General features: G+C 39.7%; 1 protein-coding gene across 1 annotated transcript; it reads left to right on the plus strand.

Annotated features, from left to right (window-relative positions):
• Positions 1-323: 323 nt before the first annotated feature.
• On the plus strand, positions 324-12366 carry LOC104870022 (axoneme-associated protein mst101(2)). The gene is made up of 2 exons (XM_010635416.2): positions 324-353; positions 9752-12366. Exon 2 carries the CDS (start codon positions 9786-9788, stop codon positions 12267-12269), a length of 2484 nt encoding a protein of 827 aa, XP_010633718.1. The 5' UTR covers positions 324-353; positions 9752-9785; the 3' UTR covers positions 12270-12366.
• The last annotated feature ends 295 nt before the right edge of the window (positions 12367-12661 follow it).

Raw genomic sequence — 12661 nt, forward strand, 5'->3', positions numbered from 1 at the left:
TTGTGTATTACATTTATTGATATATGTATGTTGAACCATCCCTGCATCCCTGGGATGAATCCCACTGGGTCAGAATGTATGATCTTCTTAATAATCTTTTGCATTCTGTTTGCTATTATCTTATTGAGGATTTTTGCATTTATGTTCCTCAGTGAGATTGGCCTATAATTGTCTTTTTGGGTCTTTCTCTACTTATGGGATAAAAGTGATGCTTGCTTCCAAGAATGAATTTGGGAGCATTGCTTCCCTTTCAATTTCCCTGAAAATTTTAAACAGTAGTGGCAATAATTTTTCTCTGTATGTCTTGTAGAATTCAGCTGTGAAGCCATCAGGACCCAGGCTTTTCTTAGTTGGTAAGTTTTAATTCTTTTTATTGGATTCTTCCACTTCAGAGTTCATTTCTTGTTTTCACTGATGAATTCTTGTTCTGCACTTCCTGGGGTTGTGACCATTATTGTCTTTTCCTAGAACATTGTTTAAAATATTTTTGAGTGCTGGTTTGGTATTCATGCAGTTCCTCAGGTGCTCTTTGTCATGAACATATCTTATTTCTACATTAATTTTGAAAGGTAGTTTTGCAGGATACATTAATCTGGGTTGGAGGTTGTTTTCTTTTAAGTTTTGAAAATCTTCACTCCAGGCTCTTCTTGACTTGAGGGTTTGTGTTGTAAAGTCTACTGTGATTCTGATGGACTTTTTTTGTATGTGATTTGTTTCTTGTTTTCTAATTGCTTGTAGTATTTTGTTCTTCTGTTGGGTTTCTGGAATCTTGACTATTATATGCCTACGTGTAAATTTTATTTTTGATGATGGCTAGTTGGAGTCCTATATGCCTCACTTAAATGTATGTCAAATTCTTTTCCCTGCTTGGGAAGTTTTCTTCTGTTGTTAACTTCTGTCCAATGTTTTTGTTTTTGTTTTGGTACTGGGGATCGAACTTGGGTCCTTGTGCTTGCAAGGCAGGTGGCAGAACCAATGAGCTAAATCTCTGGCCACTGTTGTTTTTTTTTTTAAATGTCATTCACACTCTCTCCTGTTTCTTCATTGACCCTGATCAATCTTATATTATTCTTTTTTGCACCCTCTAGTAGCTGTTGGTTTGATCTCTTGTGGTGCCTTACTGGTTTGGATCAGTTTTCTTTTTTTGGTCACTAATTGCAATCCTGTGGTGTATATCTGAAGTTCTCTCTTCACATTGGCTCATTCTGCTGAGTATACTTTCAATGGAGTTTTTGATCTCCTGGATATCTGTTTGCATCTGCTTTATGGATTCTATTTGTTTCCTATGCTGGGATTGTATCATGTTCCTTAGCTCTTCTATTTTTTTTTAATCTGTGTCTGCTCTAGAGTTACTAATCATGTCTTTCACTATGGACACAGTCTCTGTTGTTATCTGAGAAATTATTTCTGATTTCATTTTTTCCATATCTTTTTTTTGCCAATTCAGGGAGTCCAGGTGTTTGAGTATCAGATTGTTCCATCTTATTGCCCATTTGGGTTACCTTAGATGATCTGGAAGTCTGGTTTTGAGACTTGTTTACTTGTCCTCTCATTTCAACAGATACAGCCTGCTGCACCTTTGTTGGGGCAACTTTTTCCTCTCCCAGTGGGCTTCAATTCTCAGCAAGCCTCAGAGAGGCCTTCCTTCTGCTCCAATTCCTTGTTTCAGAATGATGGCCTTCTGGATACCTACCCTGCAGTGTTGTCTGGGTGGGGTTTTGGCATAGGGCTGCACACACTTGGGATGGTATCTGGGTGTGCCTCTGGCTGGGGCCTGGCCACCTGCGTAGCTGTTGTCTGGGAGGTTTGGCTGGGGTCTGTGTACTCATGCTGGTCTGGTCCATGCAGGCTTCTCCTTGGCATCTGTGTGCACTTCCTAATGGTATCTGGACAGGCCTCTGGAGTGTTGCCTGCATATCTGCACAGCTGTTTTCCAGACTGGCCTTTGGCTGGGACCTATAGCCCAAAGCTGTTGGTGTCTGGGTGGGGCCCTGGCTGGAATCTGTGCAATTGTGCTGCTCTGGTCCACATGGGCTTCTTGTTCAGTATTGTTTTTAAAGAGGAAATCTACTATCATTTTAAACTTTGTTCCTCTGAAATTTCTTTCATTTGCATATTCTGCTGATTTCTTTGGAGACTTTAGTTCTCCAGTAGCAGTGAAACTATAGCACGTACGCCACAACCAACTTTTTGTTACAATTGAAAGCTCTAAAAGATTTGCCCTCACTGCAGAAATCTGGTTATAATATGTTTTGTTATTTTCTTTGCATTTCTTTTGTTTGAGGGCTCTTTTACATCTTGGAGATGAGAGTTTTTAGTTCTCTTTCAATTTCAGATGAGCATAGGTTTACTTTTCTTTTCCCCCTTTATTTTATGTATCACTGTCATTCCTTCTTGGATTGCCAATATTTTAAAACACATTCTATTGGTTATTTGACCTGTTTTTGTAACTTATTCTTTCTGATGTGGAACAAGACCTAGTCCAATGATGGTACACCTTTTAGAGCTTTCAGTTTAACAAATAGCTGGCTGATAGATTTGACATCGTGGATTGGCATCTGGACTGGAAGCAGTTATTCTAGATTTGTTGAGCTGCATCTGGACCGGAAGCAGTTCTTCTAGATTCAGATTTTGAGATAAGTTACACTTTAAAACTTTACAACTTTGTGAAGTTTATGCTTTAGTTGTGCTCGCTTTGACAGCACGTATACTGAAATAGTTTATGCTTTAGTAAAAGAATGGGTAGAAAGTACATAATGATATCATAAAGGTTTATCACACTTGAAAATTATTGTCTGTAAGCTACCCCTTCTTTTTTATTTTTGTATCATCTCAGCAATTCAGGCCCTTTGTTGTCTCATCTCCTGTAATATTTTCCTCCTGGTTTTCATATTTTCATAATGTATCAATTTAAACCATTGCAACAGATGGCAAATAGCAGGAAGGCTAACCTCACTAGATTGGAGACTGGATATGAAACAGTCATTAACTCAGTTACTTAAGGCTCTCTTGGTGTGGATATGGAAAAAAAACCTTGCCAAATCTAAGCTCAATGGCCCATCTTAATTATTTCCTGTCCAAATGAATTAACTCACCAATCAGTGCATTCTTCAGTTTGTGAAATGTTTGTCATTTCCGAGAAGCAGAAGAAAAAGATTAGGTCTAGTATTGTTTTAATGCTGCCACTTTTCTTTACATATTTTATCTTGTGCAGCAGAGAGTCAAACACTTAATATAATATTAAAATATTATAAAATATATTAACTCAACCCAAGTTCCTACAAAACTCCTTTGTGCAGTGATATCATATGTACTAATACTGTTGCAAACAAGTTTAATATTATAGTATACAATTAGGAAAATATATCATTTTGCATTTTAGTGGTGTATGTCCTTTCTTTCCCTAAGATTTCTTACAAGATTACCAAGTTATTAAAATGTGGAGAATGGAATGGAATTTATATAATCTCTCCTGAAAATTTTTCATGCTCTTCTTGAATATTTTTAAAAATTATTAAGCAATGGCATACCACATAATATGATATAATATGAAAGGAGATATATGTTATATGGTTCTTTACAAATTACTTTTCAAATAAGGATTGTTCATTCATGAAATTTATATTCAGTACAACTTTGTGCCTTCTCTAATACTCTATAAACTGTAAAAATACAAAATTTTAACACATGCATTTTCCCTTTTATTGAGATTTCTTCAGGAGTTCAGAATATGGTATTGACCTTAGGGCATCCAGTACTGAGTCCACAAGTAAGATGCTTATTAAGCGCTTGAAGTACAGCTGTTCTGATTTTAAATGTATTAAAAGGATAGAGTATATTATTTCAAATATTTCATAAAAACATTAGGCATATAATATATCTCAAAACTAAGACATATGTGAGAATTATTGTCACATTTTTCTCCTTTTAAATGTGGCTAGTAAATAGTTTATAAGTAGAGGTCACACATTATTTTCCTTGGAAGTTTCTGGCCTAGAGCTCACTTGTCCCTCAAAATGTAGCCTACTTTTTTCCATTGAACAATAAGACAGTAAGGTTTTCTGTGTCATTCATAATTATCAAGACATATCCAGCACTTTTGAATAATAATACAGTAGACAAGTTCATTCTTTCTTCATCAATCTTATCAACATAGAGGAATCACCCTCTGGCTCTAAATCTTTATGATGTAATTATTCAAATAATTCTGAAAATTGTAAAGCACCAAGAAATGGAAACTTTACTTCATGTGCATGAATTTATAAAGGAAGAAGGGAAAGTAGGAAGAAATTTTTAATGAACAAAAGTATTTTGAAGAATTCAGCTACACAAAAAAATGAGTATCATTTCTTGCATGTAAAATATAAAAGACTTTTAAATAAATATATTGAAGACTAGTGAAAAGCTTGTCATTATGTAAAAAGAGCTTTTATAAAATATCTGTAACAGTTTTTCAGGCAACTCTCCAGATGGAAATTTAGCCTAAGATAATGATGGGATTCTTTAGTAATTGAAATACACAATGACAGATTGAATTGTTAATCCAAACTGTTCATCTTGTCTATATCGCAGTTCTTGTCATAGTCATAACATAAGCAGGTTATACTTCCCCTCTTATAACTTTTGGGCTCAGCATCATGGCTTTTTCAATGGTGACTGAAGCAAAAGTTGGCAATATGCTTCTATGTTAAGGTACACTTGAATATTCGCCACTACCATTAGAAAACATTCGAAGTAGTCTTCAGAATTGAACTGGTGCACCATGTGAACCAGAGATAACACAGCCAGTGTAGAGATCCTGATCATAAATGTTAAATTGATGAGTTTGGGATGTTGCTTAGGTAGTAGAGTTTAATTAATAAAGGCATTAATTTCTTGCAGAGGTTACAAGACTTTAATATCTCAGTTTTTGCATGTTCTTGCTTATTTTTCATGGGAAGAGAATATTATTAGTAGTTAAAATATTTGCTTTCTTAGCATCAAGTTTATTTATTTTTTTACATCTTTATCAAGTTAATTATAAACACAGATTAACAGCCAGACTAACACACTAAACAAAAATATAAAACACACCAAAAGCATTATATTAAATCATGATACATTCTTAAATATACTTTTAAATGTTAGGAAAAACATGTTAAAAACCATGGGACATTCTAGTTATAGATATTATGAAAACCACTGAATGAGAAAAATGAGAAATAATTTACAAAGAGTAGTCAAATAATGTTTTATTTCACCAATAAAATGTAGAAATTTAAAGATAAAGCCACAGATTCTCTCAAATTAGCAAATGTCATGGTTTGACTGATTGGTCCTTTTTGGTTCTCGTGTCAAGGCTTAATCTCCATTCCAAGATCTTAGGAGAAGAATGATGTAGGAGATTTTGATTTGATAAAAATCAACAGGATGGAACCTCCATGACTACATTCTGGCAGATTTATAGAAACAGAGCAAAGCCAGAGGACACACGAGTGCACCACACACACACACACACACACACACACACACACACACACACACACACACTTCTGCTCCAGGTCTCTGGCCAAGCAGTGCTCTGTGCTGCCTTAGGACTCCTAAATGCAGGAAAGAAATAAGCAGATGTGGTCCCTAGATGTGAGGAACAGTGGTGAGCTAAAATAAATCTTTGCCTTCACAAATTCCCCAGTTTAAAGTATTGTCTTCTCAGTTATAGTCAATAACCTAAAAGGCATGTTAACACAAAACAGTTAGTGTATAAATCCCCCATAGTTCGTCATTTTTATACAGTGCATGGGGCATAGTTATCGCAGACAGTCTAGAATGACAAATACAGTACTTGAAAACCTGAATTTCCAGAGCGGGCACTTGCAGTTTGTATCTAGAATCTATTATTTCCTAGACAAGTAAATTTCAGTGGATTTTTGAAATTCTCAATGCCTTAAGGCAATTGACATTTATGGCTTCACTTCAGTGTTTTAAATAAAACTATAAGACAGATATACTACATTGCTTATGTATGCTGCAATGTCAATTTCCAGTTAAAATTGACTCTGTTGTCTTGATTTGATGAGCACATTTCCTACCTTGTGCTGAATGATAATGCATAACTCTAGCAAACTGGCATAGCTGAAAATCTCTAAAATATGTGGAAATGTTGGTTCAATTATTCCACATCTGAGAATCTCCTGTAATGTCTTTTTTCTGGACATGTGGTATATATGGCTCTCTTGTGATTATGCACTCCTTTGCTAAACAAGCTACTGCTGTAGATTTATAATTAGTCATGAATTTATGTGTTTCACTAGCGTAACAATTTATTCTATAAATATTAGTATCTTAACACACAAAGGGTTTATTTTCTGGATGACATTACCTGTTCAGTATGTACCAGTGATGGAGCGGATTTAAGAGTTTGCTGCACATTTTCACTGTGAAACTCAGGTTGGCAGGTGCTCTAGTATCTCACACTTCCCAATTCATTGGCTGTAACTAATCATATCTTCCAGTTTATGTACAAAGGTTGAAAGATACGGAGTTTTCCATATGCCAAGCATGCAATATTTAGCTGAGATTGATGAGCATTGCATGATCTCTGTCATAGTTCTGAAGGCACTACTTTTGTCTTATATGCATCACACTCTTTTCTCCATGTCCTCGATAGATTTCTCCTTCTCACCCATTAACCCATTTATGTTCTGCACATTTCCATATTCAAGTTCCTAGCTTTTCCTCTCTAAAACTATAGCTGAATAGCTTCTTCTACTCCTGCAGTGCTAAGGAGAAACTACGTGATTCTACATTAGAATCGTTATTAAAACACATTATTTCACATCTTGATGAACATGTAAGACTTTAAAGCCACTTTAAGCACAGTTCATTAAAGGCTATTTCAAATTCAAGGTGAAAAGCAAGAAAGTTATTATTTTTCCCAAACCTACTATCTTTTCTTACACTATGTCTTGCCCCACTTAGTGACAACCTCAGGTTTCTAATCTAGACACCTCCCTATCATCGCTACTTTTTCTAAATTACTATTTCAAATGTCCCCTTGAGACTACATTGCCCAGTCATGTGGTTAAACATCAGAGAAGCTGTTGTACAGTGGTGTATCAGGAGTTGTTATCCCTCGATTGCCATTAAACCACTAGACTCTGAGTGAAGCACATTACCCTTCGTTGATACAGGAAGCCTCTTGCAATTAGTTGTAGGTAGCAAAAAGAATAACCTTAGATTTTGAGCAGAAGTGATCAGGCTGAAGTGAATAATGTTGGAACCCAGCCTGATTTTCCAGCTTGTCTGTTCAGGTCTGCAGTTTTCAGACTTGAAACTGCAAATCTTGTTAGTTTGATTTTTCACACAATAGCCATAGATCTTACGAATTCCAGACATGAAAGCACCAGTATATACATAAGCAACGCTAGAAAAATGTGTACTTAAATAATAACTTAAAAATTCTTATGGAAAGGACATGTTTCCATGGATCTCCTTTAAATTGTGCTACTGGCATTGAACAAACTTACCCAGTTGTTAAAAGGACACTCTTCAGTTGTTCTACCATGGGTGCTTGATGTTCTGCAAGATTCAAAACAATTATTTGGTCATTTTGATTCATGTGAAGCCCCTTAATTTCTCAGATGTAGTGAAGGAGGTGTATACTGACAGGGCTTAATGTTTTCACTCCTCTGCTTTCACACTAGATGGCAGTGATTAATGAGATTCAATGTATTCTTGATTGTGTGTCATAACAAGAAACAAGATTTTCAGAACTGTTTCAGATAGTGGCAAAAGGGATAGGATAAGTATGTTAAAAACACTGGAGTATAATTTGATGGGGGATTAATGGAAATGTGTCTTGCTGTAATATTTTTTTATTTCAACATACTCTCCATATTTTCCACTCTTGCAGTTCAGTGTGACTCCCATGGTGGTCTCTATGAGGACAGTTTCAGGGAGGAAAGGGCTGCAACTTGAGTAGAGTTCATGTCTTGGAGAAATGGATCTTGGACAATTTGAGTCTAATGGTGGTTGCTGTATGCTGATGGGACACTGTGTACCAAATAGGCAGTGGACAGCTGTCATAGCAGCATGCGGTGCCATGTGGATCTTTTCAAAATTATCTCTACAGGGAAATAAGTAGATGAAGTTTTCCTTTGGTGGTTAGATGGCTGTGCTCATAGAAGGGAGGATTCCCTCTACTAAAAATACAGGTAAGGACCTAGAGAGTGTTGCCTTTAGGCCAGGGAGACCTTGGACATAGGTTATATGGGCATGGTCCCCTTCCTTCCTTCCACAGGCATGGTGAAGCTCTGAGTCTAAGGTACTGTGGTGTGCTGTGTGTGCTGCTGGCGGAGGGTGAACTCCCAGGATGGGTCTTTAGGGTAGCTCACTGATTTTGTACTAAATGTAACATTCTCCATTCAATACAACCAAAGCTTACAAACTGAATATTTTGTGCAAAATGTCAGATCTGAGAAGGCCTTGGTATGAATAAATATTTCATAATAAATAGTTCATATTTGGCAGGTAAAGGACATTTGTATCCTAATAGGAGTCATGTGCATGGTCCTGAGTACTAAAGAGATGATCATTCCCTAAGGAGGTGACAACACAAAGCAATGTTCCTATGGTCCTTTCTGTGAGGCTCCATGCAAGGACATTGATATGTGGGGGCTGCCTTTCTTGTAGAGGGCTCTGGTCTGAGGCTGGCGGAATAAGGTTTGTCTAGGGAGATATCCCCTGTGGTAACAGAATGCAACTCCAGAACGGGGGTTCCCATGCCTATTTGTGCTTTGCTGGGCCCCAGGAGTCCCATGAAAATGTGTTAGTTTGTGTGCCCCCTTTCACTCAGTCAGTCACAGGATTCTTCAACAAACTGTCTGCTCCAACTATGCAGAAAGAGTATCTCGGGCCACTGAAAAGTCTCCTTGAAAATTCTTTTTTGTTGTTGTTTGTTTGTTTGTTGTTGTTGTTGTTGTTGTTTTTGTACTGGGAATCAATCTTGGGTGCTGGCGCTTGTGAGGCAGGTCGCAGAACCACGGAGCCAAATCCCAAGCCCTCCTTGATCATTCTTAATAAGGAACAGTGAAACTACTCTCCTGTCAGAAAGGGAAGAGAGGATAAAGAGCTGGCCACCACTTGTACCCTAGAGGAAGCCACCACTGGGAGTCATGTGCACTAGAATTCCATAGTTTTTGATGGCATTCATTAATGTGGTGAAAGCCATCAAATCAGCATAGGCTGTTCTAGCAGGTGATATCTGCCCACACAGGAAGGACCATGAGTTAGGATTTTGGATGTCAACATCTCTAGGAAGCCGCCAGAGAGCTCACACACTGAGGGCACCCTGGCAAGGATGATAGACTGCAGTAAATTTTAAATACCTCTAGGTTGTTTCAGGAAAGAAGAACTTTGCTCGGAAGTGTCAAACATACAGAAGTACATGGGAAGCTGCCCAGGTTTTGCTAGCCCTTCATTTTGTGCACTGTAATGTGACCAGAGAATAACTTACACCCCACTGATGAAAGGGAACTCCACAAACAAGACCTGGCACCTCTACTCTCACTATCAGTGCACACGAGAAGGGCTGACATTAGTAGCTTAGGGGACAATTTATATGTCTGCTGGGTTTTCAGAGACAAGTTGATGCTAATCACTGCCGTGTGACTTTCTACAGCAGTGGTCACAGGGAAAGCTCCAGAAGTCTCTTCATTAAACTAAGGAGATATTTCTGTCAGAGGTGCTTATGCTCTGTCGCTTTCTCTCCCAGGTGCCTGATACTCCTGCTCTCTTGAACATCTGCCATGCCTCAGAAACAAAAGAGAAAGTGTCCCGCTCCTAAGAAACACTGCCCAGGCCAAGGGAATACACTGCTCATGCAGGAAGCTCAGGCTCCTAACAAAAAATGCCCTGGCCAAAGGAAGACCCAGGTCCTGCAGGAAGCTCCTGCTCCTAAGAAAAAGTGCCCAGGACAAGGGAAGACCCAGGCCCTCCAGAAAGGTCCTGCTCCTAAGAAAAAGTGCCGAGGGCAAGGGAAGACCCAGGCCCTCCAGAAAGGTCCTGCTCCTAAGAAAAAGTGCCCAGGGCGAGGGAAGACCCAGGCCCTCCAGAAAGGTCCTGCTCCTAAGAAAAAGTGCCGAGGGCAAGGGAAGACCGGGGTCCTCCAGGAAGCTCCTGCTCCAAAGAAAAAGTGCCCAGGGCAAGGGAAGACCCAGGCCCTCCAGAAAGGTCCTGCTCCTAAGAAAAAGTGCCCAGGACAAGGGAAGACCGGGGTCCTCCAGGAAGCTCCTGCTCCTAAGAAAAAGTGCCCAGGGCGAGGGAAGACCCAGGCCCTCCAGAAAGCTCCTGCTCCTAAGAAAAAGTGCCCAGGGCGAGGGAAGACCCAGGCCCTCCAGAAAGGTCCTGCTCCTAAGAAAAAGTGCCGAGGGCAAGGGAAGACTCAGGCCCTCCAGAAAGCTCCTGCTCCTAAGAAAAAGTGCCAAGGGCAAGGGAAGACCCAGGCCCTCCAGAAAGGTCCTGCTCCTAAGAAAAAGTGCCGAGGGCAAGGGAAGACCCGGGTACTCCAGGAAGCTCCTGCTCCTAAGAAAAAGTGCCGAGGGAAAGGGAAGACCCGGGTCCTCCAGGAAGCTCCTGCTCCTAAGAAACAGGGCCTGGACCAAGGGAAGACCCCAGTCCAGGAAGCTCCTGCTCCTAAGAAACACTGCCCTGGCAAAAGGAAGACCTTGGTCCTCCAGGAAGCTCCTGCTCTAAAGAAACAATGCCTAGGACAAGGGAAGACCCATGTTCTCCAGGAAGCACCAGCTAATAAGAAAAACTGCCAAGGGCAAAGGAAGACCCCAGTCCTCCAGAAAGCTCCAGCTTCTAAGAAACACTGGCCAGATCAAGCGAAGACCCAGGTCCTCCAGGAAGCTCTGGCTCCTAAGAAACACTGGCCAGATCAAGAGAAGACCCAGGTCCTCCAGGAAGCTCCAGCTCATAAGAAACAGGGTCTGGACCAAGGGAAGACCCCAGTCCAGGAAGCTCCTGCTCCTAAGAAACACCGCGTTGGCAAAAGGAAGACCTTGGTCCTCCAAGAAGCTCCTGCTCTAAAGAAACAATGCCTAGGACAAGAGAAGACCGAGGTCTTCCAGGAAGCGCCAGCTAATAAGAAAAACTGCCAAGGGCAAAGGTACACCCCAGTCCTCCAGGAAGCTCTGGCTCCTAAGAAACACTGGCCAGATCAAGTGAAGACCCAGGTCCTCCAGGAAGCTCCGGCTCCTAAGAAACACTGGCCAGATCAAGGGAAGACCCATGTCATCCAGGAAACTCAGGCTCTTGCTACAAAGAAGAAAATATTTCTGTCTTCCTGTTCTCCTTTGGTGGTTACCCCTGGCACAGATTCTGCTTCTCAGTCACCAAGTCCTCTAGAGGGCTCTGAGAGAGCAGTTTCTACTGCTATAGCAATAGATAAGTCAAACCCAAGATCAAATGAAGGAACCAAATGCAAATGTAAGAAAAAGCATCTTTCTTCTAAGGCTCCCTCCTCCACCATACAGTCTCCCAAAGATGCTCTAACCAAAACAGCCAGCAGATTGGTGAACTACATCATTGAAATGCACAAGATGCAAAACCCTATTAAGAAAAATGATATGTTGAAGATGGTCAAGAGAAAGTACAAGAAATGCTTCCCAGAGCTCCTGGTAAGAGCTGCTTTTAACATAGAGGTGGTATTTGGCATGGAATTAAAGGAAGTTGATTGCACCAAGCACTGTTATTCTCTTGTCAGCAAAATGAATCTCCCCTACAACGGGATGCTGAAACGTGGCAGGGGATTTCCCAAGACCGGTCTCCTAATGAATCTTCTTGGAGTGATCTTCATGAAGGGCAACTCCATCACTGAGGAGGAGATCTGGAAATTTCTGAATAAGATGAGAATATATGCTGGGAAGAAACACTTCCTTTTTGGGGAGCCGAAAAAGCTCATCACAATAGATCTAGTGAAGCTGAAATATCTGGAGTATCGCCAGGTGCCTGACAGTGATCCTCCCCAGTATGAATTCCTGTGGGGTCCCAGAGCCTATGCAGAGACCAGCAAGATGAAAGTCTTGGAGTTTTGGGCCAAGATCAATGATATTACACCTACTGCATTCCAGTCCAAATATGAAGAGGCTTTAAAAGATGAAGAAGAGAAAGCTGATCCCATAATTATACCCAGTGAGAGCAGTAAAGACACAAAGAAAAAATGTTCTATTCCAGGGGTAGAAATTCTTCCCACCATTATTGAAGTTGACGAAGAAGAAGATTCTTAGCTTTGTAACTGAAGAAAGTACACGGTGTTCCTGGCAGTGAAGGGTGGCCGCATCTAGAGGGAACACAGTGGAACATTCTTCTGTGTTCCTGTTTCACATGGGCAGTTTGGAGATTTATCTGTATTCATTTATATAGAGCTATATTTAAGAAATTATAAGAAATGTTTCTAAAATTAACATTATAATTGAAGCCTATGAAAGTTTTTGCTCATACTTGTTCTTCAGTTTAAAACTTTTCTTGTTTTGTAAAGAAAAAAAAAGGTGAAACCGTTCATGATTACTTACTTGGTAAAAACTTACAAGAATTGGAATAAGCATTTCTTTTAGAATGTAAAAAACAGCAGAAAAGTAAGTGGAATAAAGACTAATAAGAAAATGTTTCAGATGGTTGA

This window comes from Fukomys damarensis, unplaced genomic scaffold (assembly GCF_012274545.1).
Source record: "Fukomys damarensis isolate Sample0158 unplaced genomic scaffold, DMR_v1.0_HiC HiC_scaffold_39, whole genome shotgun sequence".
NCBI classification, from domain to species: Eukaryota; Metazoa; Chordata; class Mammalia; order Rodentia; family Bathyergidae; genus Fukomys; species Fukomys damarensis.

What these genes read in the sequence shown, in the direction of transcription:
- LOC104870022 (XM_010635416.2), top strand. Translation starts at nt 9,786, where the DNA reads ATGCCTCAGAAACAAAAGAGAAAGTGTCCCGCTCCTAAGAAACACTGC.